The sequence below is a fragment of the Nilaparvata lugens genome, chromosome 11 (genome assembly GCF_014356525.2).
Source record: "Nilaparvata lugens isolate BPH chromosome 11, ASM1435652v1, whole genome shotgun sequence".
Classification (NCBI taxonomy): Eukaryota; Metazoa; Arthropoda; class Insecta; order Hemiptera; family Delphacidae; genus Nilaparvata; species Nilaparvata lugens.
This window is the reverse complement of record NC_052514.1, coordinates 20,898,925-20,925,794: the sequence shown is the minus strand read 5'-3', so window position 1 is coordinate 20,925,794 and position 26,870 is coordinate 20,898,925. Positions and strand designations below refer to the sequence as shown.

The window sequence follows — 26,870 nt, the reverse complement described above, 5'->3', positions numbered from 1 at the left end:
TCATTTCACTGGCGTTGAAGCAAATGAAGTATTGTTCTCCCTTGACCATTCCATGCCCCATTGATATAGTTTCTACCCAAACTTTCTTATACTATCCTTCTCAGTAATGGTTCGTTTCAAATTAAGAGAGTCAAAGAAAGTCTTTAGTCATATAGATTGTAACTAGTCAACGACTTGAATGCATTATACTATTGTATAATTGTAGTTTTCTAATAGCCAAGTGGCTACCAGAAAGAGTTTAACCAAGAATTTGAATTCGTAGCTGACAAAATAAAACCAAGTTTCGCTAAATAGAGCCATTATAATTCCAATTACATTTGCACAATAAAATTATGTATTTAAAAATGTTTCATCCTGTTTTACACTTGAAGGTGTTTGAATACACAGGTTAAGGTAATGAGTTTTCGATGGTTTTGACAATCATTAATGTACTTTCAGGACAATAACATTTACTTTCAGGAAGGGGAAATAATTATGATCTAATCAGTTATTTTTAGATATATTAGGGCTTGAAGTTTTCAAGGTAGTTGATCTCTTCAGAATAACTTGTCATGATTTTTTTTGAACAACACCTCAGGAACTACAACGATACATTATAAAATCAGATGACTCGTTCACCTTTAGCAAAATGAATTCCAATATGGATAAATTCCTTTTCTAAACGGAAATTATAAACAATTATCAATAGAGCTCTTGAAATTTGCATGTTATTTTTCGAATTTTAATTTGAATGTGAATTAATTTGAGAGTATGAAATGCAATAGGTAACATTTCCTTTGGTAGCTGTTTTATTGCTAAGCAAACTTATTAATGGCATAGTAGAGTACAGTAATTTTTACAATATTCTGATCGGATATTTGAAGCATTACGTTATTGCATATATTTTTCAAGAACATGAACTTTCGACAGACTCATTTTGAGTTTCGCAGTAAACATCGATCCCAGAACTGGTATCGCCATCCTCCTGCGGGTCGACAATGTGACAAAGAAAGAAATCGTTTTCATAGGTCGGGAAGAAGTATCTGAAAAAATGAATTTCATTTACATTTCAATCTAAATGAGCGTTTGAATCGATATATAAATATATTACTTGAATCGATCAGAGTTGATATTCTATCTCAAGTTAGTTGTGATCATTGATCCGAGATCAGAATTAGATCGGCTTATTTGTGAACCACCTTATTGACTAAGAAATGTGAGACTGATTAGAGACTAGGTAAATCTCAGTGTTCAGACTGGTAGATCCCACAGAAGCTATAACAATTACACAATTTGAATTATTTTATTAAACTAACTCCCAAGAACTAGTTTAGGGTGTAATACACAAAGTATAATAAGCAATTATGTAGTTCTGTAGTTCGATTTCCTTTCTAGACCAGTGATTTTTATAGAATGTTCCTATTAAGTTTAATTCAGACGCTTTAAAGTATGAATGGGAATCACTCTCGAAATAAAATTATCAACGTCTTTGTAATCAAACAACAATTTAAAGAAATTTGGATCAATCAAATTATCAAATCAAAACTTTGTCTTCGACATTTCTAAAGACAGATTTAAGAGTTCCAGTGTGGCATAGTAAGAGAATTGATTGTAAAATTAAAAGCTATTTGGGATTACTTTATAAACAAAAACGCCACGATAAAATAGTTTTGAAAATGAACATGAGATTGCAATCCTTCAATCACTATAATAATTTATACCATGATAATTGATTGAACAAAATCACTCAATTTGGACAAAATTTAATTAACCTTTAAGACTTTAGCAATTGCAAAAATATAGACTTAGAGAGAAGCAATAGAGAATATCCAGAAGGGAATTCCATTAACGCTACTATTTGAAATGATTGTCATAGCGAGGAGGATCGATCCCGGCATCTCCTCATAATCGGTCAGATATGATATTTTGCAAATCAGGTACGCTATCTGCAGATCTATTCCCACTTGGACGAATGGTTTTTTATATTAGCGATCATTGATTCTCCTTCTGGCTGATATCTTTATTGGCAATATTTTGAGCTACACAAGCTATTCAATAGCACGTTGATTGAATTATTGTTTAAATGATATATAACAACTGTGATCTGAGAAAAAAATGAAAACTCACTCTGGTTGATCCCAGAGAGATTGCTCAGGCATGAGGTCTTGATGTTCACATAGATGCTCAGTCATTTTGAGATCAGATTCTAGGGATATATCACAGCAAAAACAGTGACCTCTATGCACTTGCCTTCTTATGAAATTGACAAGCTTCACCTGTATAAAGCATAAAACATGAGGAAATCACGTAAATAATGATTGAACTTTCTACAAAAATCATCAATATTCGACATACCATCTATCCAGTGGAATGTATCATAGAATTGACAATAAACATGGATTAATGGTGAATTAATGGATTGAAATTACTGAGATATTGCATTTATTCAAATGCTAATGAATTAATAATTATTATTCAACAAAAATCAAAATTAAGTAATCAACTAGTAGTAGCAGAAGTCTTTGGGGTGATTTACAGCATTGAATTTGGATTTTTGTTTCATAATAATATTATCGATTGTTTATTTCTTGATATAAAACAACAATACAAATTGAGGAACACAATGTATCAATTTTGAGAATGGGTAAATAGAGAGAACATTGAAGTTGGAAATATAGCTGTTGATTTAACAAGACAACTCGATACTGGATTCATTTGAATTTTAACGTTTGGACATTAAAAACCCAATATTAATAACAGCCCATTAATTGCTATGAAATCGACTCTTCAAGTTGAAAAAGAGCTTAATAATTAATCAAATTCTAGGAAAGTTTCAGAACAATACGCAATAGTCTACGAATTTAAACCCATTTATGAGTAAATTGTCTTATTTATGTTTTCAAACAAATATAACAACCTCATATTAATCTGTATAAACTTGATTCATTTCATACTTGGAATTGATCATTTCTCACTAAATATTGAAAATCGCATGAATATTCCCAAACTTGTAAACGATGTATTTGTATATTGTAGAATGTGTCACCAGACATACAGACAGTTATGAGCATCAAGATTTATTCCCGATAGTTTGGAACCCACCTAAAACTAGAGATCAATTCAAAGCTGATCATCATTTCTTCCATTACTCACGCATAAGACTAGGGCATATGTTATAGATATATTTATCATCCTCAGAAAAAATATTCAACTACTAATTGCAGTCACTTTATTGATGTGAAGGTAATTTAGCTGTCTCTTCATTTGACTTATTCCAATTACATGGTGAGATTTACGTTATAGAATCAGCATCTGATTAACATTGATTTGCTAATCTTGTCTTTCATTAGACAAAGTATAAAGCTCTATTTTTTCCAACTCCGCACCGTTGCCAAATCGTTGGTGGGCTACGATGAAATATAAAATTTACTACCAGAATAATCAATCTCAATTACGAAAATGTATTATTAAATCATGAATAAATCATAAGATATATTCTCTTGGTGAACATAATAAGCTAAAAATAGGTATTCGAATCATAATTTATAATTATTAACAAGAATCAACAATTTATTAATATTATATCGGACTTACCGGGATGAATTACAGAGCTATCTGACATAGAAGGCGGTGGAAAAATAAAATTGACAACTAGGCCATCCTATCATTTCTACTAACTTCATAACGTATATCTCACTATGGATAGTGGAATTGGGGCAAAGTGCATTTTTCATGAGATTTATGAGTTACAATAGGTACAAAGAAAAATCACCAATATTACACACAATATGGAGTTAGAACATTGATCCTTTGTAGAGAGTTTCATAAAACAGAATATGGTACCTAGTAGAAATGTTTCATTGGAAAGTTAACAATTATTATTCAAGTTTTTGAAACGGTTTACTTGCCTGCTGATAGAAGCTCAACTCTTTTGTGTTACTGCTATAATCGAATTTATGGTGCAATTTCATGTGGTTGACGGTATCATCAAAAGAGGTGAAGTTGTCTCTGCATAGTAAGCATGTTATGGAGCAGTTGGAATCTTCAATCCAGTCGGACCAGTCCGAGTTGTCGGCTTCAGAGTCGGACGACGCTTTAGATGTACAATCATCCGACGTCTGTCAAATCAAAACAATCACATTTTAAAATAAATTGAAAATTTCAATTGAACCGACTTTTCCAAACTCTATTGCTACTAAATAAAATAGAGAACCAATACGATCAACTCAACTAAACAATACAATAGGAAAGAAAAATTACTATTATCTATTGAAATGAATAGTCATGCTCTAACTCTCTGCTCAACTGATTGAGTGAGATAATAGGAATTATGATTAATAACGAATTGATCTCGAAATTCACGTAGTTCACTATACGAGAATTAAATATAAGTAGCCTAGTTATGAATCGTGGTTATTCCAGTCTGCAATTGTTGAATGGTTTTGGGGTTCTTTCCCATTGTATCATTCTACGAGTAATAATATTATCATCTCACCTCCTATCACATCACTGCATCAGTGCATACTCAAGTTATGCCATTATAAGGGCAATAAGTGAAACATTCATGAATATTGATTTACTTATCTACACTACTAAAATGTAGTTATTGTATTCGGCTATCCATCATGATATATTTATAGATGCATAATCATATCACTAATAATATTAATCTAACTGAATTATTTGAAACTGCAATCCTTAACTATGTGAGAATTCACATCATATCCATTCATGATGTATTGATAACATTATTATTTCAAATCTTTTCTTTAAAGTAATATTGAGATATTTTACAGTATCAATAGAACATGCAATACTACAGCATAGTTATAGAATTAATTTGAATAATTGATTTTGAAATGGATAAATTACCTTTTCAACTTGTCCAGAGCTCAGATAATTCACAATATAGAACTTGTCGTATTCAGAGTTTTTCGGATTGATTCGTTTATGTAGCTTTTTACGCATGTGCTCTTTTAGTACATTTCTATCCTTGAATACTTTTTCACAATAGATACATAATAAGCTGAAATAAACATGAATATATTTCATAATAGCTGCATTGGTAAATAGATTCAGATAGTTCCTATTCCTCAGTCTTTATTAGTCCATGAATTAACATAACGGATGGGAAAATATTATGTGCAATAATGCCAATAATTTTGTAGTCAAAAATTGTTATGCTGGAGTTTTAAGAACATTATCTTTACTTCAACGATGTCATTATTAATCGATACTTACGCCTATATTACCTGTGTCGAGCATTAACCTACTATAAACGTATTAATGACTAGCAGGTAACCCGTGGTCCAATTATAAACTTGACCTTCTGAAATCTTCAATTTTAAATAGGCTTATAACCATCCTCAGTAAATAAAGAATAAATATGACACATTTCAAGTTAATCAGTCCAGTAGTTCAGACGTGATGATGTCATTCGTGAATTTCCTATCCCACGTGTATGAGCAGATTCATTCCTTTATTATCGTATAGATAATCTTACATGACTGTTGTAATTATAATAGTCTCAACTTCATCAAAGTTACAATTGATTGTTTGAATGTAGCATCAGAAATTTGAATTTCTCTTGAATTATGACGTCAGAAAATTCACTTTTTCAGAAAATATACGAAAAGTCTCTTCACAGTCTCATCAAGGGCTATTTCAGGACCTATTTTTTGAGGACAAAAATGAATGTCCAGTTACAGTGAATATTCTGCTCAATGTTAACGTGTTGGAAAACTTTCTTCGACCTCAGTATTAGCTCGTAATCCTGATGCTTTACCAAAACATGCTTTTCCACCAACCTGTCACACTTCACAGATTCAATTACTGCTCCCTTGATGAGATCACACACCAAACTGTGACTTAGACACTGTGGAGTGAACTTTCGTGTATTATCTGTGTATTTTCTGGTGCCAAATACGTGAATGGTAAGACCGGAGCTAAAAGATGGGGTTCCGGTACTGATTATGAACTTGACAAAATACACTCCGATAATACTTATTGTCTTCCGTGAACGCTTAGCGTTTGGATTTTACAAAGCATGTAAGAAATGTTGTAAAAGTTGTATGTGATATTTGTTTATTTCAATTAATTTGCACATCGTTGATATGTAATTAAAAATCAATATTTTTTTAAAAAATTTATTTATTTATTCTCATTTTTTAAATAAATAAATGCTAGAAAGGGTAGGCTAAATTTTACAATTAAAAATCAATATCTTTTTTAAATTTATTCATTTATTCTTTTTTTTTTTTTAAATAGATGAATGCTAGAAAGGGTAGGCTAAATTATACAACTTTTTCAAATTTTCATGTAAATACAAGTAGCCTAGCCATGAGTGAGCATTGATGATAACTATAAAGATGCTTTTACATTGGTATATTAAGAGTTCAAAATATTTCATAAAGAAATTATTCTGCACTAGTTACAGCCTCTGAATAATATAGGTATGTAATATTAGATTGATTACTTATCAACATTCAAACACACCATGAGAAATAATTTGTTGTTTACTTGTACAATTTTGTTATATATTGTAACGATCCATTTTTGTAAACATGAAAATAGTGTCACAGTCGAATTTCCAAACCTAAACTAAAGTTTCAACCCTGCTATCTGCCAACTATCGTAGCAGATAAGGCAGCTCTAGCCGAGCTCTAAGAGATAATAGTTGAAAACAACTCCTCTACCCTTTGGGCTCCTTCACCCTTCCTTACATTCTTTTACTGGCTTGATGATAAGCAAGAAAATGCAAGTGATGAACCAGCAGTGACGAAAAGTACAGTGCAGTCCCGGAAGTTGCCGTGTCGAGCCGTATCGTGTCTAGCATCCCGTGTCGTGTCTCGTGCCGTAAAGACCACGTTTGTCGAAATATGTGAAGTTGGGCTGAGAGAAACGCGTGCACGTAAGCAAATGATTATGAACGTCATCGGTGAGTACAAAGATAAACATTATTTTATTAATCGTTATTGCCAGCTTCAATCCATGCTTCCCAGACCTAATTACTTTCTATCCACGATCATCCAACATAATATCAATTTTCCTTTGTAATATTACATTTTTTCTCACATTGGAATCGAATCTTCAATTCGAGATCTATGAAACTTTATAGTAAATATCAGAGTCATCGATAGACGGACAAACTTTTTGACTGAGAATTTTTTATCGTAAATGATTGTTGCATTGTTCCATGGTGTCACCGAGGCTGGGTTAACAAAATTAATAGATAAATGGTTTATTTAAATAGAGAATATATATAAAAATTTAAAATAATAGTTTCAAAATAAAGTTTTATTGAGAACAAATATAAAATGTGAATTCTAAACTTGTAATTTATAATTTTTTGGTGACGTGTCTGTAACGTTGAAGTGTATAGAAGCTTTTGCTCTCTTCCTGACTTGTAGTTTTTCCTGTGGCTTCTTTCTCTCTGAAACATGGCTGGCTGTTGTGTGTTGTAAATTTTTGCTCTCTGAATAATTTTCGTTTAAGTGAATTTATTAATGTTTTAAATTGAGTTTTAAACACTTTATAGTGTTCTATTTTGTTCGTATATTGCTATTTGTGTATTCAAGCCAATAGCCACTGTTTTTCAACTATAATCTGGATAAGTACCCTTAGCTCGTAGTAACTTTAAATGCTTAGGCTTGTAATATATTGTTCTTTGTGTATTTGTGTATATCTCCAAAATTCTTTTGAAGATTATAAGTTCATTTGCTCTGAAAACTGGATTTCTCATTCATAGGCGATAGATCCATTCATAGTTTATCAAGAATCTATTACGTTGGAGCCGATAAATTTCCTTAGGGTAATAGGTGGAATGCTATTCCAACCGATTAAGGAAAAATTGGTAGCACGGCAAATGTTACCCCTGTGGTGGGACCGAATTACAAAATAAATATGTCCCAAATGGTACACCATGAAATCCCTGGTTATAAAAAATTATTAGTAGGATAGATATCTTGATAGGTTATGAATGGTATACTGCTGAATGGGAGGTCGGTTCAAGAGAGATCAAATTTTAATGAATAGATATCAGTGCATATTACAAAATGGCAAACATTAAAAATGATCTGAATCTTATAGCATTCTTAACACAAAAGTTTGATGAGCAAAATGCTAGGTTTGATGAGCTAAATGCTAAGTTTGATAAGCAAAATGCTAAGATTGATAATTTGAAACAAGATCAAAGTGCTAGGTTTGATGATATGAAGCAAGAATGTACTAGCATTAGACTAGAGCAGGTTAGTATAAACCTTCTATTGAAAAATGCACATGAAACATTGAGTGATAATCATGAAGATGAAAACAAATTGAAGCAGGATAATAGTAGTGTTAAGATACAGGATCAACTCATTCAAGTTTCTGACAATGTAGGCCTAGTTACTGTTGTTGAAAAAGTCAACCTTAATGAGATAGTAGAATTGAGTAAATAAGTAGGTAGGGAGTTGTCTTCACTGAAAGTCAACTATCATGAAAGTAATATTGCTACATTGAAGGTTAGGAAAACTATGAACAAAGTGAATGATTACATGAGACAGGTTTCTGTGGAGGTTAGGAACAATGTAAACAAAATGAATGTTGTTTTGAGTCAAGTTGATGAGTTCAACTTTCAACTGAGAATTGAAAAGGTGTATGCAATGCATTCTCAAGTGAACATGACTAACTTTTGTAAGCAAAATGGCTTTGTTGAAACAAATGAACCCATGAATAAAATTATGTTCTTGAAGAAAACAAAACACAAAGTCACCATTGATGTGTTAGTATTCAAAGGTTGTTTCAAGTTGCTTATTTACAAGATGATGACTGTGAATCACATGATGAAAGGGTATTCCCCAACACACAATGATTAGGAATCCTGTGTTATGCCGGGATTCAGAATAGCATAATCGCTACGCAGTGTATGGTAAGAGTCCATAATTGTGTCTTTTTTCTTTCCTGTAGCCTATTTTTCTTGGCCCTTAATCTTTTCAAATTTCAATTCTTTCCTGTCTTTGTGTAATGTTCAGTAAATTTCTTCTATGATGCATATCTTAACCAATCTTGTCCATAGTCATTTAAATTTGTATTTCTTCTGAAATAATATTAGAAGTTAAAATAGTAGCTTATTTTCCTAATCTTTAAATTGTTGATAAAACTTAACTTTTCTAAAATCTATCCATTGTAGTGTAAATAATTGTTTGCTTGTGGTATATTTTTTCATCATGTATTACATATTTTAATCATGTCTATTTTTTTTCAGGTATCATATTAGGTAATTAGGTTTTTCAGAGCAAATTATGTCCCATTTTCTCATTGTAGTATATTTTTATTAAATATACTTCCTCATGAAAGTTCAGTACTGACATGTAGGATAGGCTCTAATTAATCTTTCTCTTCTTTGTATTGTTTTAGGAAATTTATTTACCCAATTTTCTTTTTCTCTTGTTTGTATTTTTTAGGGAACTTATTTACCCATTATTCATCTTGATCGTCTTTGTATTATAATCTTGAAATGTTTGTACTTATTATACAGTCTTTAAATTTTAAATTATTTTAAAAAATAAATGGTTCAATTTAGAACATGCTGAAATCTATTCTTATGTATAAATTCTTTTGTTATATTAAATAAACTTCAAAATTTGAAAGTATTAATGAATTGTGTAGCCATATATATGTGATGTATTAATGAAAGTTAACTTGAATAATAATGTTTTCATTGAATAAAAACATTTTGTTATATTATTAATTGAAATAAGTTTTTTGTGATTGATATCTTTTTCAAATTTTAAAACTGTTTGTTCTATAAATTTTGATATGATTGATTATCGTTTGAAATGGATGCTGGAGTGTATGTAGAATTTTTAGTGGGGTTTGTTGATTAGAATTTTGCTGGTATGTGATTGTTTTTTGAGATGAAACCCATTATTGCCTAAAGAAGGAATAACAGAGGTTATGACTTAGAGAGGCAGTAATGAGATAATATTTTTTGTGTTGATTACTTATGTTGATTGCCATAGATGCAAAATGATGATTAAGTATGAATATTGATTGCCTTTGAAGCAAAATATTATTGATGTTTTGAATGATTTCTTGTTTAATGATTGATAGTAAAGTTTTGTCATGAAATGTAGTTTGTGTTTAGAACATTGAAAAGTCGAAATAAACTATAGTATCCGACAAACGATGATTAATAATATTAAATAATTTGCTTTTTATACAATTTTGAACACAAAGTTAAAACTAAATAATTTTGAAACCCTGAATGATAAATCATAAATGTGAAATGAACTTGCTATAAATGAAATGTTATACTAAATGATAATGAAATGCAGATATATTATGAAATGATTGTGAATAGAAGACCAATTGTCTGAAATTATTGAAATATGTATTGAAATTATTTTTTGTTGTGATGATCTGATGTTTTTTACAATTTTGATAATGATACAGGGTGTTATGAAATTCTATTTCTATTTTGAAGAATGGATTAAATTTTGATATTTGAACAGTGAATAGATGGAAATGATTTTTTTTTATATTGAAATTTATAATTGATATCTCCATATTTCACAATTTATGTATTGCTGACTGTATAATAAGATGTTAACAAATTTCAATTTTATATTGACTATATACTTAAAAATAATTTTCATGTGTATTAGAGTGTATTGATAGCCTAATCAAGTTTTTCTTCTTAGTTTATAAGCATTTTAAGATAACAGGTACAGCACAGACATTAACATTGAAATAATTATCATGTGAATCTCGAAATCAGCAACAAGTGAACGCCATGAAGAGTGTTAAGAACATTTGGGTGATTTTCGAACTAGTGTGATTCAACTACACCTAAATCTACGCTGATGCCTATACTAATAACTACGCCAATGCCTGCGCCAATATCAATGCCAATAGCTACGCCTATGCCTGCGCCAATGCCAATGCTGATGCCAATGCCAATAGCTACGCCAATGCCTGCGCCAATGCTGATGCCAACACCAATAACTACGCCAATGCCTGCGCCAATGCCAATAGCTACGCCAATGCCAATAGGTACGCCAATGCCTGCGCCAACGCCGATGCCTGCGCCAATGCCAATAGCTACGCCAATGCCTGCGCCAATGCTGATGCCAACACCAATAACTATGCCAATGCCTGCGCCAATGCCAATAGCTACGCCAATGCCTGCACCAACGCCGATGCCTGCGCCAATGCCAATAGCTATGCCAATGCCTGCGCCAATGCTGATGCCAATGCCAAAATCTACGCCGATGCCTGCGCCAATGCTGATGCCAATGCCAATAGCTACGCCAATGCCTGCGCCATGCCAATGCCTGCGCCAATGCTAATGCCAATGCCAATATCAACGCCGATGCCAATGCCGACACCAAAGCATACGCCAATAGCAATGCCAACGCTTATTGCTGACTTTGTATCTCAAACTTCAACACTACTACATTACCTGGAGGTAATTGCCATCCATGTTCACATTTGCAACTTTGAATTCAAAATAACAGTCACAGTATCATGAAAGAATTGATTCAAAAAAATCCTCTCCTAAATTATTCCTGTATGCAGAACTCTAAACCTTGAAAGCTGAAAATATCAAAAAACCAAACCTTACCTAAATTAATCCTCACCTAAATTAATCCTGTATGCAGCGTCTATCTCTTTTCCGAAAAACGAATTACATTGTCATTTCAAGCCTGAAATGTACATTGTATAATTATATGATACAAAATTTACGTGACTCTGTATCGAGTTTGGTATGCAGTCGTCTACTACAAGCATGAGGCAATGCTAACTGAGATGTCACCTGTATCGAGTTTGATATGCATCAGTCGACTACAAGTATCAGCCCAACACTACGTGCATCCAGATCAGCCCAACACTACAAGTATTCGGATCAGCCCAACACTAACGTCATCACATTGGAGTCACACTTAACTGAAAATCATACTGAGTGCCTTAATGGGCTGTTTTCCAAAATGTGCATCAATAAAATCAACCGCGTCAATAGTGAAAGAAATGAACATTTTTTGATTTATTGAAATTTTATGTGAAAATTAAATGTAACAATTCATCAATTCATTTAAAAAAATAATAATAATAATAAATTTTTCATTCAACATACTAATTTTTTTTATGCAATCAAAAATTGAATTTTTCTATCTATTAAATTTATTTGCAATTTCAAAAAAAAAAAAAAACTATTCTTTACATATTAAACTTTCTGTTGAGATATTTTCCTTTAAATTATAAAGCTAAATAAAAGTAATTTTGATATTCTATACTTTGAAATATTGTTTGGAAACATATAACAAATGCTATTGATGAATTTTTATAATAATTTTCAATTATAGTTGACATGTAATGTTTTTATAAAAAAAAAAAATTGTTACTGTTCTCGAATTTACAATTCAAAATTTTCATTAGGTTCAATGTAATTTTTTTTCTTTAAATTTTCAAACAGTAAAATTTTTTTTATGTCAAGAGGGGGTATTTGTAATATTACATTTTTTCTCACATTGGAATCGAATCTTCAATTCGAGATCTATGAAACTTTATAGTAAATATCAGAGTCATCGATAGACGGACAAACTTTTTGACTGAGAATTTTTCATCGTAAATGATTGTTGCATTGTTCCATGGTGTCACCGAGGCTGGGTTAACAAAATTAATAGATAAATGGTTTATTTAAATAGAGAATATATATAAAAATTTAAAATAATAGTTTCAAAATAAAGTTTTATTGAGAACAAATATAAAATGTGAATTCTAAACTTGTAATTTATAATTTTTTGGTGACGTGTCTGTAACGTTGAAGTGTATAGAAGCTTTTGCTCTCTTCCTGACTTGTAGTTTTTCCTGTGGCTTCTTTCTCTCTGAAACATGGCTGGCTGTTGTGTGTTGTAAATTTTTGCTCTCTGAATAATTTTCGTTTAAGTGAATTTATTAATGTTTTAAATTGAGTTTTAAACACTTTATAGTGTTCTATTTTGTTCGTATATTGCTATTTGTGTATTCAAGCCAATAGCCACTGTTTTTCAACTATAATCTGGATAAGTACCCTTAGCTCGTAGTAACTTTAAATGCTTAGGCTTGTAATATATTGTTCTTTGTGTATTTGTGTATATCTCCAAAATTCTTTTGAAGATTATAAGTTCATTTGCTCTGAAAACTGGATTTCTCATTCATAGGCGATAGATCCATTCATAGTTTATCAAGAATCTATTACGTTGGAGCCGATAAATTTCCTTAGGGTAATAGGTGGAATGCTATTCCAACCGATTAAGGAAAAATTGGTAGCACAGCACCTTATTAGATTTTCCTGTATTTTAAAAAATAAATTCAATTCCGGCAATCATAACCTCCTTTTAAAAAGTTTGCAAATTATTGTTTTTGACCTTTAATTAAGACCATTTCACCTAGCATTCCCGAAAAGGGAAGGTATATAAAAAAACCCTTACAACATGGCGTTCCCGAACAGAAACGATGATTATAAATCATTATAGAAGCCTAATGTCTACCAAAATTTTTATTTTTTATCCAATAGCTTTTATTTGGTTGAAAATTTATTATAGAGCTGGGGAAGTAATAGAAAAGTCACGTTTCAATATAACCTAGTATATGCTACAAGATAAAGTTTGTAAGACTGCATAAATTATATAAGTGTAACTGTGATACTATTCGGCAAAGATTTAAACTTGTTTATCTTTTGAAAACAATAGATAATTATGCTTAGCACAATAATAAGAGGATATATTTAATAAAGTTATCATTAATTTATTGTACCAGAACCAGATGGCAAGAGCAGATTTTTAGTATTAGGGATAGGGTTGGGGACTTTTGATATGTTCACCCCCTAACTGGTCCCAACAAAGCTGTAAAGTCAAAAATTGTGTTCAAAACATTCTCTCCTAATTCCTTTGTCAATAAATTGGTCTATTTTTGCTTAACTGAAAATCTCACACTCAACACTGAAGCTGCTGCAACAGTCGTGGGGATGTGCGTAAACTTGTGAAATTATACATCAAATTGAAGAGAATTTGATGCTCTATAAGCTCATGATCAGCATGGATCCCATCGATATTTAAAAAGTTATAAGAGCAAAAATAGCAAAAAATTTAGGGAAAATGTGTTTTTTCAAAAATCTCACATCTTTTAGAGTGATATCTCGAAAAGTGAAAGAGATATATAAAAAATTGTTAGATCAATATTATGGGAAATTATGTGACCTTTAATTTCTTATAGAATAGTCATGTCTGTAAAATGCATAGTTTTCGAGTTATATGCGAGAAACCAAAAAATGGTACCTTTGAACCACCCCCACCCCCTTAGCACAGGAGGTAGGGATGGGGACTTTTGATATGTTTACCTCCTCACTACCCTAAACAGAACTGCGGGATCAAAAATTGTCTTCCAAACTTTTCCCCCTATACCCTTTTTTGAGCATTCGTTGCCTGAACTATCAAATAAACAGTGAAGAAGAATGAACAACAAAAAGACGAAGATACAAAAACCCAACCTCAAAAATTTTGCTTGAAGCCTTTTGCTGTGATGACGCAAAAATTGATGATAATATGTGTATCATGCATGTTTACCATGCATGTACTACCGTTAGTAGTCAGCCTTAGACATCAGATGCAAACTCATATCCTGATGGAGTCCTAAAATAACACTTATCGACTTAGCCCAATAAAAATATTGTCATTCTTAATTTATTTATATTGATATAATTGAAGTGTGAATAGGCCTACCTATCCATCTTTGCTTGTATGGTGTTGATCAACTGATCGACGTAGACCAGATTGTCAGGCCTGCCGAGCTGCAGGTTGTGCTTGGCCCACAGATGTGACACATAGTCAGCCACGTTGCCGCGCACATGCGTGTGACAGAAGAGACAATCCCGCGCGTACGAGTTCGCCTCTCTCTCTTGTCTTTGCTTCTCTAGAGCTAGTTCCTGAACAACAAAATAGGTATTTGTATATCTAGAGTGTAAAATACAGCTTTTTCTCACTGAGGGGAGATTTTTATTTCCCAACAATCTCCCTGAGGGAGAGAAATCATTTTTCACTCGTGATGTACTCGACATTTTTCCTCCACCTACATTTATAAAAACTGCAAATAAAATAATTTCGATAACTTATGTGACCCATAGCAATATGTTACAATATAACCTAAAAAGTAATCAATTCTGGTGGTTCTGAGTTCTGACAGAGTTCACTTCCGACACTGCTATCTGTGGGCAAAAGTTGTAACAATGGAGTGATTCAAAACAATAATGGCCGACTTCATGTTTCAGATTTTATAAGCTGGTGAGAAATATTTTTTTGGCTGGTATTTTGGATAACATGAACTAATTATAATTTTTTGTAGTCTACTAATTGAACGAGCGAAGTGAGGTCTAAGATTCAAGTCGACGGTTTTGCATTTCTCTTTATGTTTATATTTATTTATGTTCCGCATTTACGGCGAAATAGATTTTCATGAAATTTGACAGGTATGTTCTTTTTTGAATTTCGTGTCGACGTATATAAAAGGTGTTTTGAAATTTTACATTTTATGTATAATACAAAAGGAAAAGAGTCTCCTTTGAACGCCAATATTACCTTAAAAATCAGACTTTAGAATTATTCATCATAAATCAGCTGTCGAGTGGATTATAAATTGCATGCAATGACGCATGCAATTCAATATCTCAATGTAATTTGGTAAACTTCAGCTGTCGTGTGGACTATTAATTGCATGCAATTAATAACTAAAATAATATTTTTCTCTCGACCTTTCTCTGCTTTCAACTCGGGCTGACCTGTTGCCAGTATGTCTTGAAGAAGATTAGCTTTATTTGATGTTAGCATTTTTGATAAGTCAACCCCAACAGCCATTAGCCGTACATCGATATCTCGCCGACACGACATACAGGCAGGATTTACTCTGATGAATAGTATAAGAGGAGGCTGTGGTTTATAACTGTGCGAGGTCTACTGATCACAGAACTACTAGTATCAAGAATGTAATAAGTTTAGCATAAAAACATATTCGTGGGCATACAAGGAAAATCCACTAAGTACATGAAAGTAGATTTTTCAATTTCTTTTCATTTTTTTCAATTTCTAATGAATCTTAATTCCCTTATAGTGATTTTTCACAAAATAATTTCATACTACAAGAAATTAGATATGCATCATTTGTTTGATAATTAATTATTCAACATTCATAGTTTATAGAATATATTGAAAACTGATACAAAATCAAAGTTTGGAAAAATTGGACTTGCTACATTTTCCTTGTACAGTATTTCATAAGTTGATCAAATTTCTGGTTCAGTTCATGAATTTAGTTGGCACAATGACAACACTATAATATGCTTCCTCATCTGAGCTTCGACCTTCTAACCTATTTCCAAAGTAAGTTTTTGAAATAGAGTTGCTTCCCATGTTATTTAAATTAAGTTATTTTTACTCCCCTTGGGAGTTTTTCTGTTTTTTTAGACTCAAGGGTGAAGAATTGACATTTTACTATTATGTGTGATGGGTAGATCGAGTCATACAAAATAGGGCATTTTTACATCTATATAATAAGAGAGAGTAGGGTTGTGTGTGTTCGTTTGTTCACATCAAAACATGTCAACTTGTGGATTGCATACCGGAGAAACGGGAATGATTTAGATCTCCAAATTTTGAACATAGATTCTAAAAATATCAATCTCGTGCACCTGGAAGCCCAAATTTCAATTTTCCTTCTAGATTTTTCAGAATTAATGTTCAAATTCATTTATGCTACCGTATATGAAGCTACATTGTTGCAGCCCAAAGTGTGTTTTTTTATGAGGAGGTTATAATGCTGTTACAAGACTATCATTTTCGAACGGCCATGTAGAGCAACGGTAAAACGCTAGCTTACGGAGCGATGGTTCCTCGGTTCGAATCTCAGTGCTTCCCAATTTTTTTGTTCTTAATTTTTTCCCTCAAAACGTATTATTATCAATTATTTTTTGAAGGAATTTGTTTCCATTACAATTGAACTTGGATTTTATCAAATAATTATTTTTAATGTAAAATTTTGCCACCAGTACAAATGAATTGGACATAGTCTTCATGCTGTAGGCCTATCATTGAATTTCATAAGAAAAACATGAATAGATCACAATAAAATAATTAATAATTTATATTTTTCAGTTATAATGTACTATCAGACACGAATTCCCAGTGAAATAAGTATTTTAGGTATTTTGTTTGGAATTGGGAAAACAAAAGGCTGCCTGATTCAAATTGAGGAGGATCCTAATCGAACTAAATTATTTATTGATGTATTGGAAAAATCAATATGATTCTGTGAGGTTTCCAAGTACATGTATTATGTATTCTTCAGTTTTCTATACTATAATAAAGAACTGGCTTATACACGTAAGGAATAGGGAATTATGTTTGACGCATCATCACGTCTGAAATATACTCAACTGATTAATTTGAAATTTTGCAAATAGATTCTTAATTAACCGAGGATGGTTATTTATGCCTATTTTCAGTTCTTCAAGATTTCATTACGTCAAGTTTTCAATTTGTCATGCTTCCAGTTGTTGTATAGAAGCAGCTGAACATTTCTTTTAAATGGACACTAGATGATAGGTATGATTGGGGATCCTATTCGAGTAAAAATAACTGATTTTCTGTCGCATGAAAACCGCACCGATTTCTCAAACCGTTCAAAAGTTATTGTCATTCAAAGATACTGATAAATCATCCATCTATCCATCATCTTTACTATAATAATGGAAAGAGCTGGCTCATACACGAACGTGATGTTGGAAAATTATGTTTGACACATCATAACGTCTGAACTACTGGACTGATTGATTTGAAATTTTGCATAAAGATTCTTCATTAACCGAGGATGGTTATAGGCCTATTTTCAAATTTAGAATTTTTCATTACGTCAAGTTTTCGTTTTGCAGTTCTAAAATAGACCCTTGCGAAGCACGGGTTACCTACTAGTAAATAATAAAATGGTCAAACAGACCAAACACTATAGAAGACTACAATGGCAGTGCCGCAGATCGTAAGGTCTCTTTCACACGATAGGAGACGTGCAACTTGAACACTGAACAGTGTTCAAGTTTTTTTTGTCGAAGTACATTGAGTCCAATCGTGTCTTTCACATGGTGATGCCAAGCCAGGAACCTCCTTTTGTCACGTCTTTTCCCCTCGAGGCAAGCAGAAACCTGATTTGATCGAGATACTAGCGGACAAATCGCCGCTTTCACATGGTGATCCTACGTCTCTCCGGTCATCACTTTTTCTCAAAAACTATCTTTCTTGGAAATGAAGATAGAAAGATTCTGATTTCGGATTTGGATTCAGCGACCCCTAATTCTTTAACGCGTAAGTCCCGTTTTCTAAAATATCCGAAAACAAGGAAGTTATGACTGTTTTTAATAAAGCTTTCTATTATCATATAATTATACGGTAAAAACGACACAGATACTGTATATTATACAGTATACGTATGTTCAGTAGCTATTATAATATAACTTACACGGTATCCTTTTAGGAAATTTGGTGGGATATTTATCTTGATTTCTGCAAATACCAAAAAATAAGGGAGTAAGATAACTTTGAAAAACCAACGTTTTCCTGCCGATTGACAAAGCAGATGAAAAATTAGTCCAAGACATTATTATGTCTTAGACTAAAAACGTGTAATAAATATCAGATTAATATTCAAGCTATCAAGCTTTTCATAAATTTATTGTTTCCCCATGGCAGTAGGTTTGCGCCCAACGTTTTCACTTGAACATTTCTGTGATAAGCATTAAATTGTGATAGAACACATTATCGTATTGATCTTCTAAATCCAGTTACATGTACATCGATTTTTGTAAAATTGATTTTTTACCGTTCCTATGAATTCTACCAGGTTCAGCACAACTTCTTAAATAGCATTATGTTTTATTCAACAGAATTCATAAGGACGGCAAAACATCGAACGACAAAAAAACGCTTTCTGAGTAACTGGCCTTAACAAAACATGGCTTCACGAAATACAGTACGATAATTTAGAATAGTTGATACGATAGTTATGCTTTTCGCATAATGGCAACACTGTGCTTGCTCACTCACTTCTCCAGTTGACACTTGTCAGTTGTTTACTTGACTTGACTTTGACACCTTGATAGCTTGATTATATACAAATCGAAAAACTTTGAAAAATATCACCAGTAGAAAGTTTATTTTTAGCCTTTGCACAGCCTTCATTTTTATTTAGTTTATTTTTAGCCAAGACGTAGACTGCAAGAGAGTATTAGGCCTACTTAACTTGCTAAGCAATTAAAACTACAATTTCTACAACACAAGTTTGTTCAACACATCTGTTTAATTAAGTAGAACTCGTCTGACCTTTGCATGGGAAAATTCCTTCATTAATATTCTTCAAGATCTAGGGACTGATCTATTTTATGTTCGCTAGACCACTCAGATGTTCCTGGGACAGTGTTGTTCTTAGGAAAGTCTTCATTATCTCTCACCGAATTTGAAATGATCTAGCCCAAAAATAAAAACTTTAACCGCTCATATCCCAAAAAGTAATTGACGCAAAAAAATGTTCCCTGAGAAAACGTATCCATTTTGATAGCTTGATAATATACAAATCGAAAAATATCACAAGTGAAGAATTGTTTAGCCAGTTGCACAGCCTTGAACATAGAAGATTTGAAGACATTGACTGGGCGCACCCTTACTTGCCTCATTGACTCTTTCAAGTGGTTTTACATGATCAGCGCCAGCACAGGGAAACACTCTCTCACATTTGACAAACTACAGCGTTCCATGTCTAATTTTGTTGTTCTCAAAGTCAGTATGCACTTGCTGTCTTTGAAAAGTAGCACCACACTCCACACATATTGCTAGTCAGTATGGTGGATAGCCCCAGATCAGGATGCAGCTACCAAAAGCTGCATGGTATAAAATGAACAAGTTCTCAATTCTCAGCAGCCCTCTTTTTTAACAGTATAGTACGAGGACATAATCAACGAAGAGATTGAGACATTTGTCATATCTGTGGGCTCGCTGTAGTGCGAGAGCTGCGCTGTCGCCTACAGCACATGCCCGCTTTCTTCTACCCGCGTAGCGCCTGTACGGAGCGATTGATTGATTGATTGAGTACTTTATATAGGTAGATAAGATCAAATAATTGATTAATAAAATGAAGTAGGCTGAAAGTAGATCAGAGTTATCAAATTTCAGTAATATACAGCAGTATGCAGTGGATAATTGAAATAACATGAGTTTATATAATATAAATATAAATATAAATATAAATATATATATATATATATATATATATATATATATATATATATATACAATTCGTTTTATAACATGGTTTAAAAGTTTATATTGGTGGAATGGGTGAGGGATGGTTGTCATGTGATCGTTCTAGGGCCGGACAGTTTCAGTCATTTGTTCCAAAATATGTTTTTTTTAAAGTCAGGTTGAAGCTCGCTCGGCTCTCGATAGACCTGATAGAAACAGGAAGTGTATTCCATGCACGACAGGCACTGACTAAGAAGGATTTTGTGAGCGATCGGAGGTTGAAAAAAAAACTGCCCTCGTATAAACAATTTCAACAATGAACTATGATTAGACCTAAATTGAGTTCAGTCTTCCATTCTATCAAATCCATTTTATGAGGATAAATACAATTATTTTCCAATTTAGAGTCAATAACACTAATAATGTGTCAGGCATATTCAGAACAATTTTAACAATATGAATAAAACCATTATTTTCCAATAAAGAACTCCTTAATAACACCAATGTCAGGCATATTCAAATCAATTCAAACAACAATATGAATAAGACCATTATTTTCTAATAAAGAACTCCTTGTAACGCTTGCGTATTATTACAGAGAAAAATGCTAACTTTATTCTATTCAGCCTACTTTGTCAAAAGAAAATGCATACCAGTTTTTCAGCTCGCAACTGCTCCCTTAGTAATTTATCTTCTTCTAATTGGTCAGATAGAGTATGATATTCTTTATCTGTACTGCCTAGTAGTTCTTCTTTTGTGATGATTGAAAACCTGCCCTTCCAGTATGTAAGATACCTGAAAAAAGTTAGAAGTTAACACTTTATAATCTGCAATAACAGTTAAGATGTTGCTACTGTATATTGATAGTAGCATTACTGTTGATAGTACTGTCCTAATAGCATTTACAAAAGCACAAACTTGACTATGATGACACGAACTGTGAAAAATACTCTAAAACGCAGATGCAGCAAAATCTCAACATTCAGAAGGGTTGATTGACGAAGGAGGCATTGATAAACAATTTTTCTAAATCAGGCCATTCATTATTAGTTGTCAAACTTGTTAGACCACTACACTGATCGATCCACTAAACTTCTTAATGAGCAATTCCTTAGCGACGTCTCGAGACCGCGGCTATAAGGAGGCTCTCGAGACGCTTGGTTAGAGTCGTTGTGGCTAGAGCACATAACCTATAAATCAATTGGAATCTATGATTTATTAGATGATATGGATCGTTCATTCACTTCAAATTTATCTGCCACCATTTAAGTTCATACAACTTTAAAATCCAATGTGGAGGTTCTGGGAACACGTTAAATTGTGACTAGCGGTAAACGTTCCGCGTCCCATGGGAACCATGATGGATTTTTGACAGTAAATGTTCCAAAATCCAGTTACCGTTCAATTCGTCCTGCATTGCACTCTGACCGCGGTGCCAAAGATTGTACCACAATCGAAGAGCTGTCATTGGTCGAATAAAGGACCGTCTGCACAATCATGCGGTAATAGCTTGTTGATCTACCTTAATAGCAAAGCCACAGAATACATAACCAACAAAATTATGTTTAATAAACATTCATTAAATTATTTATTCTCTAGAATATTTGAGAGTAATTTTTCTCAAATCAAAAACAATATGTTGAGATAAACCATCAAAAGCAAACCAGCATTATAAGCTACAAATAGGCTACTCCCTAAGAACAGTCTATAAAGGTGTACCACAAGGGTCAGTTGTGGGGCCACTGCTGATTTACATTAATGACTTTTCCACAGAAATGGGTCATAATAAGAACTATATCCTTTTTGAAAACGACACCACTATCCTAATACCAAGTGAAAACATGAAAACACAGAGGTAGTGTTCAAACCACTTAATAAAGCGAATCAGATATGCAACAGACTACATTTAACCATGAATAACAATAAAACCGTTCACATTCGCTTCAACCAAAAAACAGAAACATGGCGAATCAGATAAGCATTGAAACACCAGCACAGACCTGTTCTAGATTCCTGGGCGTACTGATTGACAGTCACCTCACTTAGCCATATCACATCGAACTGCAGGGCAAAAAACTCTCATCAGCCATATTTGTTATCGAAGAATTCGAAATATTTGTTGAAGAAGAATTCGAAATATTACTGAGGATTCAAAACAGCATTCATGGCGTATCATTCATTATTTGCTTCCAACCTAAAGTATGGCATAGTGGTATGAGGATCAGCAGCTCAGGTAAGTATGGACAGAGTTCTGCGAATTCAAAACGGACACATAGAAAAATACTGAGATATGATGGAACACTTCAGGGCACTTTTCATTCAGCCTAAAATACTCACAGTTGTCTCACTCTCACCATACATATATGAGGTAAAAAATTGCGAACAAGAGGACAAGACCAAAATTGAGGGGTGATGGACATGACCATAACACCAAAAATAGAACCCGACATTGATCTCCAGCAGCACAGACTTGGTAAATTAAATTCATCAAATCGTTAGCCTATTCAGGGGGCCGACTTACTTCATACTTACGTAGTCCTCGCCTACAGTCATAGGGTTGCAGGAGTCGTCATCCATCTTCCCTTCCATGGGGGGTTTGCGGTGAGCTCCTGTCTCATATGTACATGTGTGTGCTCCTAAATTGTAGTTAGTTGTATTGTAGTCGTTTGTAGTATAGTATGGTCTAGCTGTGAGCCTGTGAGGTAGACTTTCAAGGCACTATTAAACTTCCTCTAATTAGTGACCGTTTTCATGCTAACAGACAGCAGGTTGTATAGTATCTATATTTTATATAGATAAGACATGCAGAGGTGATCTGCTGAATTTATCCAGTCTGTGTTGAGGCAGGTCTATGTCTTTGTTGTTTCTGATATTGTAATTGTCTTAATTAGTTTTAGCAAGAGGTTGAATTTTTCAGCCTGTACTATGGATTAGAAAATGTAAAGTGTAAACTGTAAAATGTAAATGTAAACTTTGAGAATTCTGTATTTTCTGTAAAGGTCTTTGCTGTGTTCTATCCTGGTTTTACACTCTTAATATTGTTCTTAATGCTTTTTTTGGATTCTTAATATTTTTTCTTAACTTTTTTGAGCTGCCGACCCCAGGCGGCAATGCCATCCATAGCGCAGATGAGAAGTAAAGAGAATGGTATGCAACGGAAGCTGTGTCTTCATCCGAAATGCTGCGTATCCTGCGAATGAGAAAAACTGCAGATGATAGCTTTTTGCCAAGATATTCTAGGTGGGGATGCCAAGTTGAGTGTGAACACTCTTCCAAGTGTTGAGGACTCTTCAAACATCTGACAAAGGAGCTGAAGCCAGTACAGGACAACGGTATCTTCGCCAGAAATCTGAAAAACTACCTAACTATGAGGCCCTACTATACCTTGGCAGAATACATAGATGACCACACATACCAACACCGCAAACCATGAATTCCCATTGATTGGGAAGAAAATCTGACGATTCCCGTGTGAATTACCATGGAGAAGACTACAAGTAAAGTGGAAGAAGTACACACTCCTCTGGACGGTAGCTTTGTAAAGCAGACTATGTTAATTTACGCAGCTAGTGAACGACAAACCTTGGTGGAAATCAACTTCATAAGTGTTTGCCAGAAGCTTGAAACAAAGATTTTGAAGTGGTGTTCCTTGGGAACAAGTAGTTTTCACTACTCTAGTTTTCCCTATTGGGAACTGTATTCACCAATTTTCGTATTCCCAGATCGAACCCAATGATTCAGCAAATCTAATGAATTTATAGGTTATGTGCTCTTGTCTGAGACGCGTTTCAAGGCCCTGCTCGAAGGTGTGTTTATGTTTGTGCGGATCCGCGTTTGGCTGCGTATGCGTCAAGTCAATAGCAACTATCCAAAACAATATATTGAATTGACAATAATATGTTCTGACAATAAATGTTCTTGAATCATATCCATTCAGTTGATATTGTATTTAGTATTAAAATCACTGATATATTAAATGAAATAGCTTACGATATCAACTGAGTGAATACAATACAAATTATAGTATTTTGTCTAATTTTGCTTACGCAGCTGAACGTGTATACGGACAAACCAAAACCCACCTTAGGTGGGGCGTCCACTGGAACCGATTTTGTCAAAACTAGCATCGGCCAAAAACTACCGAACTTGTCCGAACGATCCCCCAACAAAGAAAGGAATAGATGCTCGTCCATTGCAACAGGTTCATATGAAATTCTACAATCAAATCAATGTGTATAATTATGTAGGGGGCTCCAAAAGATTATTCATTGATATGAAGGCTAGGAAAAATCAAAAAGTTATTTACTGATATGAAGGCTATTAGGCTATTTGTAACCTGTGGCACTTGAGAAATGTCTTACAATCTTTAATTAGCTACTGTCAACTTATTGTTAAAAGAGATTTAACAAGGACTTACTTTTCCAAAATTGCAACTTGTTCAATAGAATCAATGAACAGCTTATGAGATTTGAAAATATGATCTGATAACATTTTTGTTTCTGTTGGTAGTTTGAACTTCTTGTCACAAAATACACAGTCAATCTCGTGGCCATCGTATGATATTTGGGTTGTTTTGAAATGCAACGGGCCAAACATTACCTGCACATTTAATATTCAATCACAAATAAAACCTTATGTAGAAAACTATTATTTAAATTAAGTTGTTATTATTATTGTAAGAACACTTTGTGCTACAAAACGAAACATAACCTTGTTTTTGGATTTTTGACAAGTTTGTATCAGAGGCACAGAATAGGTACAGAATGGAAACTTGTAATCAAACGCCTATCTTACCAATGCTTTTTACATGACGCAAATACTAGACACGTCACGTGACCTTAGGAAGTTCCAATCCTGGTCTTCTGATTGGCTCTTGGCAGTGAACGAGATCAATTGATTCGGTTCATTGAAGTGATCCGAACCTTTCATCAATACTATAGTAAGGTCCACGTTATAATGACAGTATTTGATCAACTTTGGTTTTGCTATCCTTGTCTATCATTAGACAAAGCCGGTGGTACTACCTTTTTCTAGGTCCACAACGATGCCAATTATGTTTTTGACGGTGTAGAAATATAATGAATTAATGCAGAGAATCAGCATCGCTATTCTTTTATCTTTATCCACTGCCATTATAACGTGGACCTCACTATATTACAATGCGGCGCTTCCTAACAAGATGGCAGATTTTTGCGTCAGGGTACTAGCCAAGTTTCCATACTGTATGTATACTGTGTCAGAGCAGCTTCTCCTTGTAGATACAGAGTAACGGCAAGCAATGAAGGAGAGGCCCTAGAGTCTTAACTCCGCCATTAATAAAATAAAGGCAATCATTCAATTTTATATTCATACTACCTATTTCAAATTTGTTTGTTTTCTTGGTTTTGTGTTGTGAATTATTCTTTTTTTTTAAATGTGACTCTCATAACCTATTTTTTAGGCTGTGCCTTGTTTACATTGGAATTGGAACAGTTTGGGCTTCAACCTGTTGATCTTTTCTGAATGTAATCATTGTAATAAATGAATAAATATCCATTCAAACTGTAGCATAAATGTAGTTGTATGTGGAAACTTAAGAAATTATATAAAAGCGAAATGGTACTCACTCACTGACTGACTCACTCACTCGCATAACTAAAAATCTACCAGATTAAAAACGTTCAAATTTGGTAGGTACGTTCAGTTGGCCCTTTAGAGGCGCACTAAGAAATCTTTTGGCAATATTTTAACTCTAAGGGTGGTTTTTAAGGGTTTAAAGTTCGTCTTTTAGCATGTATATTCTTCTTCTCCCAATCTCTTAATTATAATTGAAATTTCCATATCATATGTTACTATAGAACTATAATCTAGATAGAGTACCTCTTCGAAACAGTTGTTAACTGGCAACTAAATTAATAATTTTGTCAGGTTGGCATTAAGTTGAGTTGACTTTGTTAGGTTGGAACCAAGTTGAAGATTTAAATGTATTTATCGCGGAAAAATTGATTGGGCACTGCTACTTTAATCCTGGGAATATGATGTCAGGCTCGCTTCGCTCGCCATATCCGTTTAGCCAGCCGTTTAGTCTGGACCCCCGACTGGATTGTCCTAACATATGATAAAAATGCCCAAATGAAAATGCAGGCGAGCGAAGCGAGCCTGCTGATCTCATTCTTGGACGATCCTGTCGGGGGTCCAGGGGGCGTAGCCCCCTGGCTAGACGGATATGGCGAGCGAAGTGAGCCTGACGGCTAGTGAGTTTATATAACTTGGATGCTTGAAAATGTTGGAATGTGTTTGGAATTATATTTACTAATAAGTTATTGAAAAATGAGTGCGATTTCATCGTAAATATAAAGACTTATTGAGTAATATATAATATATTATATTTTAAGCTATGAAGAAGTCTGAAATTTAGTTTTTATGTCACCAATAATTGTTGCTCTTTTGAAACTTGTCAATACACTCAAACATCTAGCCTTATGACAATAATAATATAATTTTTAGATTTTTCTGATACATATATTACTGTTGTGTACATTTTTAAATAATATAATAAATTTAATATAGTTTAAATTTAAATTTAAACTATATAATAAATTTAATTTATTTATTTCA

The 26,870-nt window shown here is 33.3% G+C and overlaps 2 protein-coding genes across 2 annotated transcripts in view; one reads left to right on the top strand and one right to left on the bottom strand.

The window, feature by feature from the left end:
• Window positions 1-26,870, top strand: part of LOC111044358 — a 354,176-nt gene that overhangs the window by 289,848 nt on the left and 37,458 nt on the right. The gene's annotated exons all lie outside the window — the stretch shown is intronic.
• On the bottom strand, window positions 282-25,060 carry LOC111044360 (zinc finger protein 277). Its single transcript, XM_039437841.1, has 7 exons — window positions 24,691-25,060; window positions 20,927-21,068; window positions 14,721-14,923; window positions 4,852-5,005; window positions 3,888-4,097; window positions 2,107-2,255; window positions 282-1,022 (listed from the first exon to the last, which is right to left on the bottom strand). The coding sequence occupies exons 1-7, from the start codon at window positions 24,867-24,869 to the stop codon at window positions 887-889; spliced, it is 1,173 nt and encodes a 390-aa protein (XP_039293775.1). The 5' UTR covers window positions 24,870-25,060; the 3' UTR covers window positions 282-886.

Coding starts and splice junctions, on each gene's coding strand:
- LOC111044360 (XM_039437841.1), bottom strand. CDS start 24,869: ATGTTTGGCCCGTTGCATTTCAAAACAACCCAAATATCATACGATGGC. Junction 14,924..20,926: donor AGTTGCGAGCTGAAAAACTG/GTATGCATTTTC, acceptor TTTGTTGTTCAG/GAACTAGCTCTAGAGAAGCA. Junction 1,023..2,106: donor TCTCTCTGGGATCAACCAGA/GTGAGTTTTCAT, acceptor TCATTTTTTCAG/ATACTTCTTCCCGACCTATG.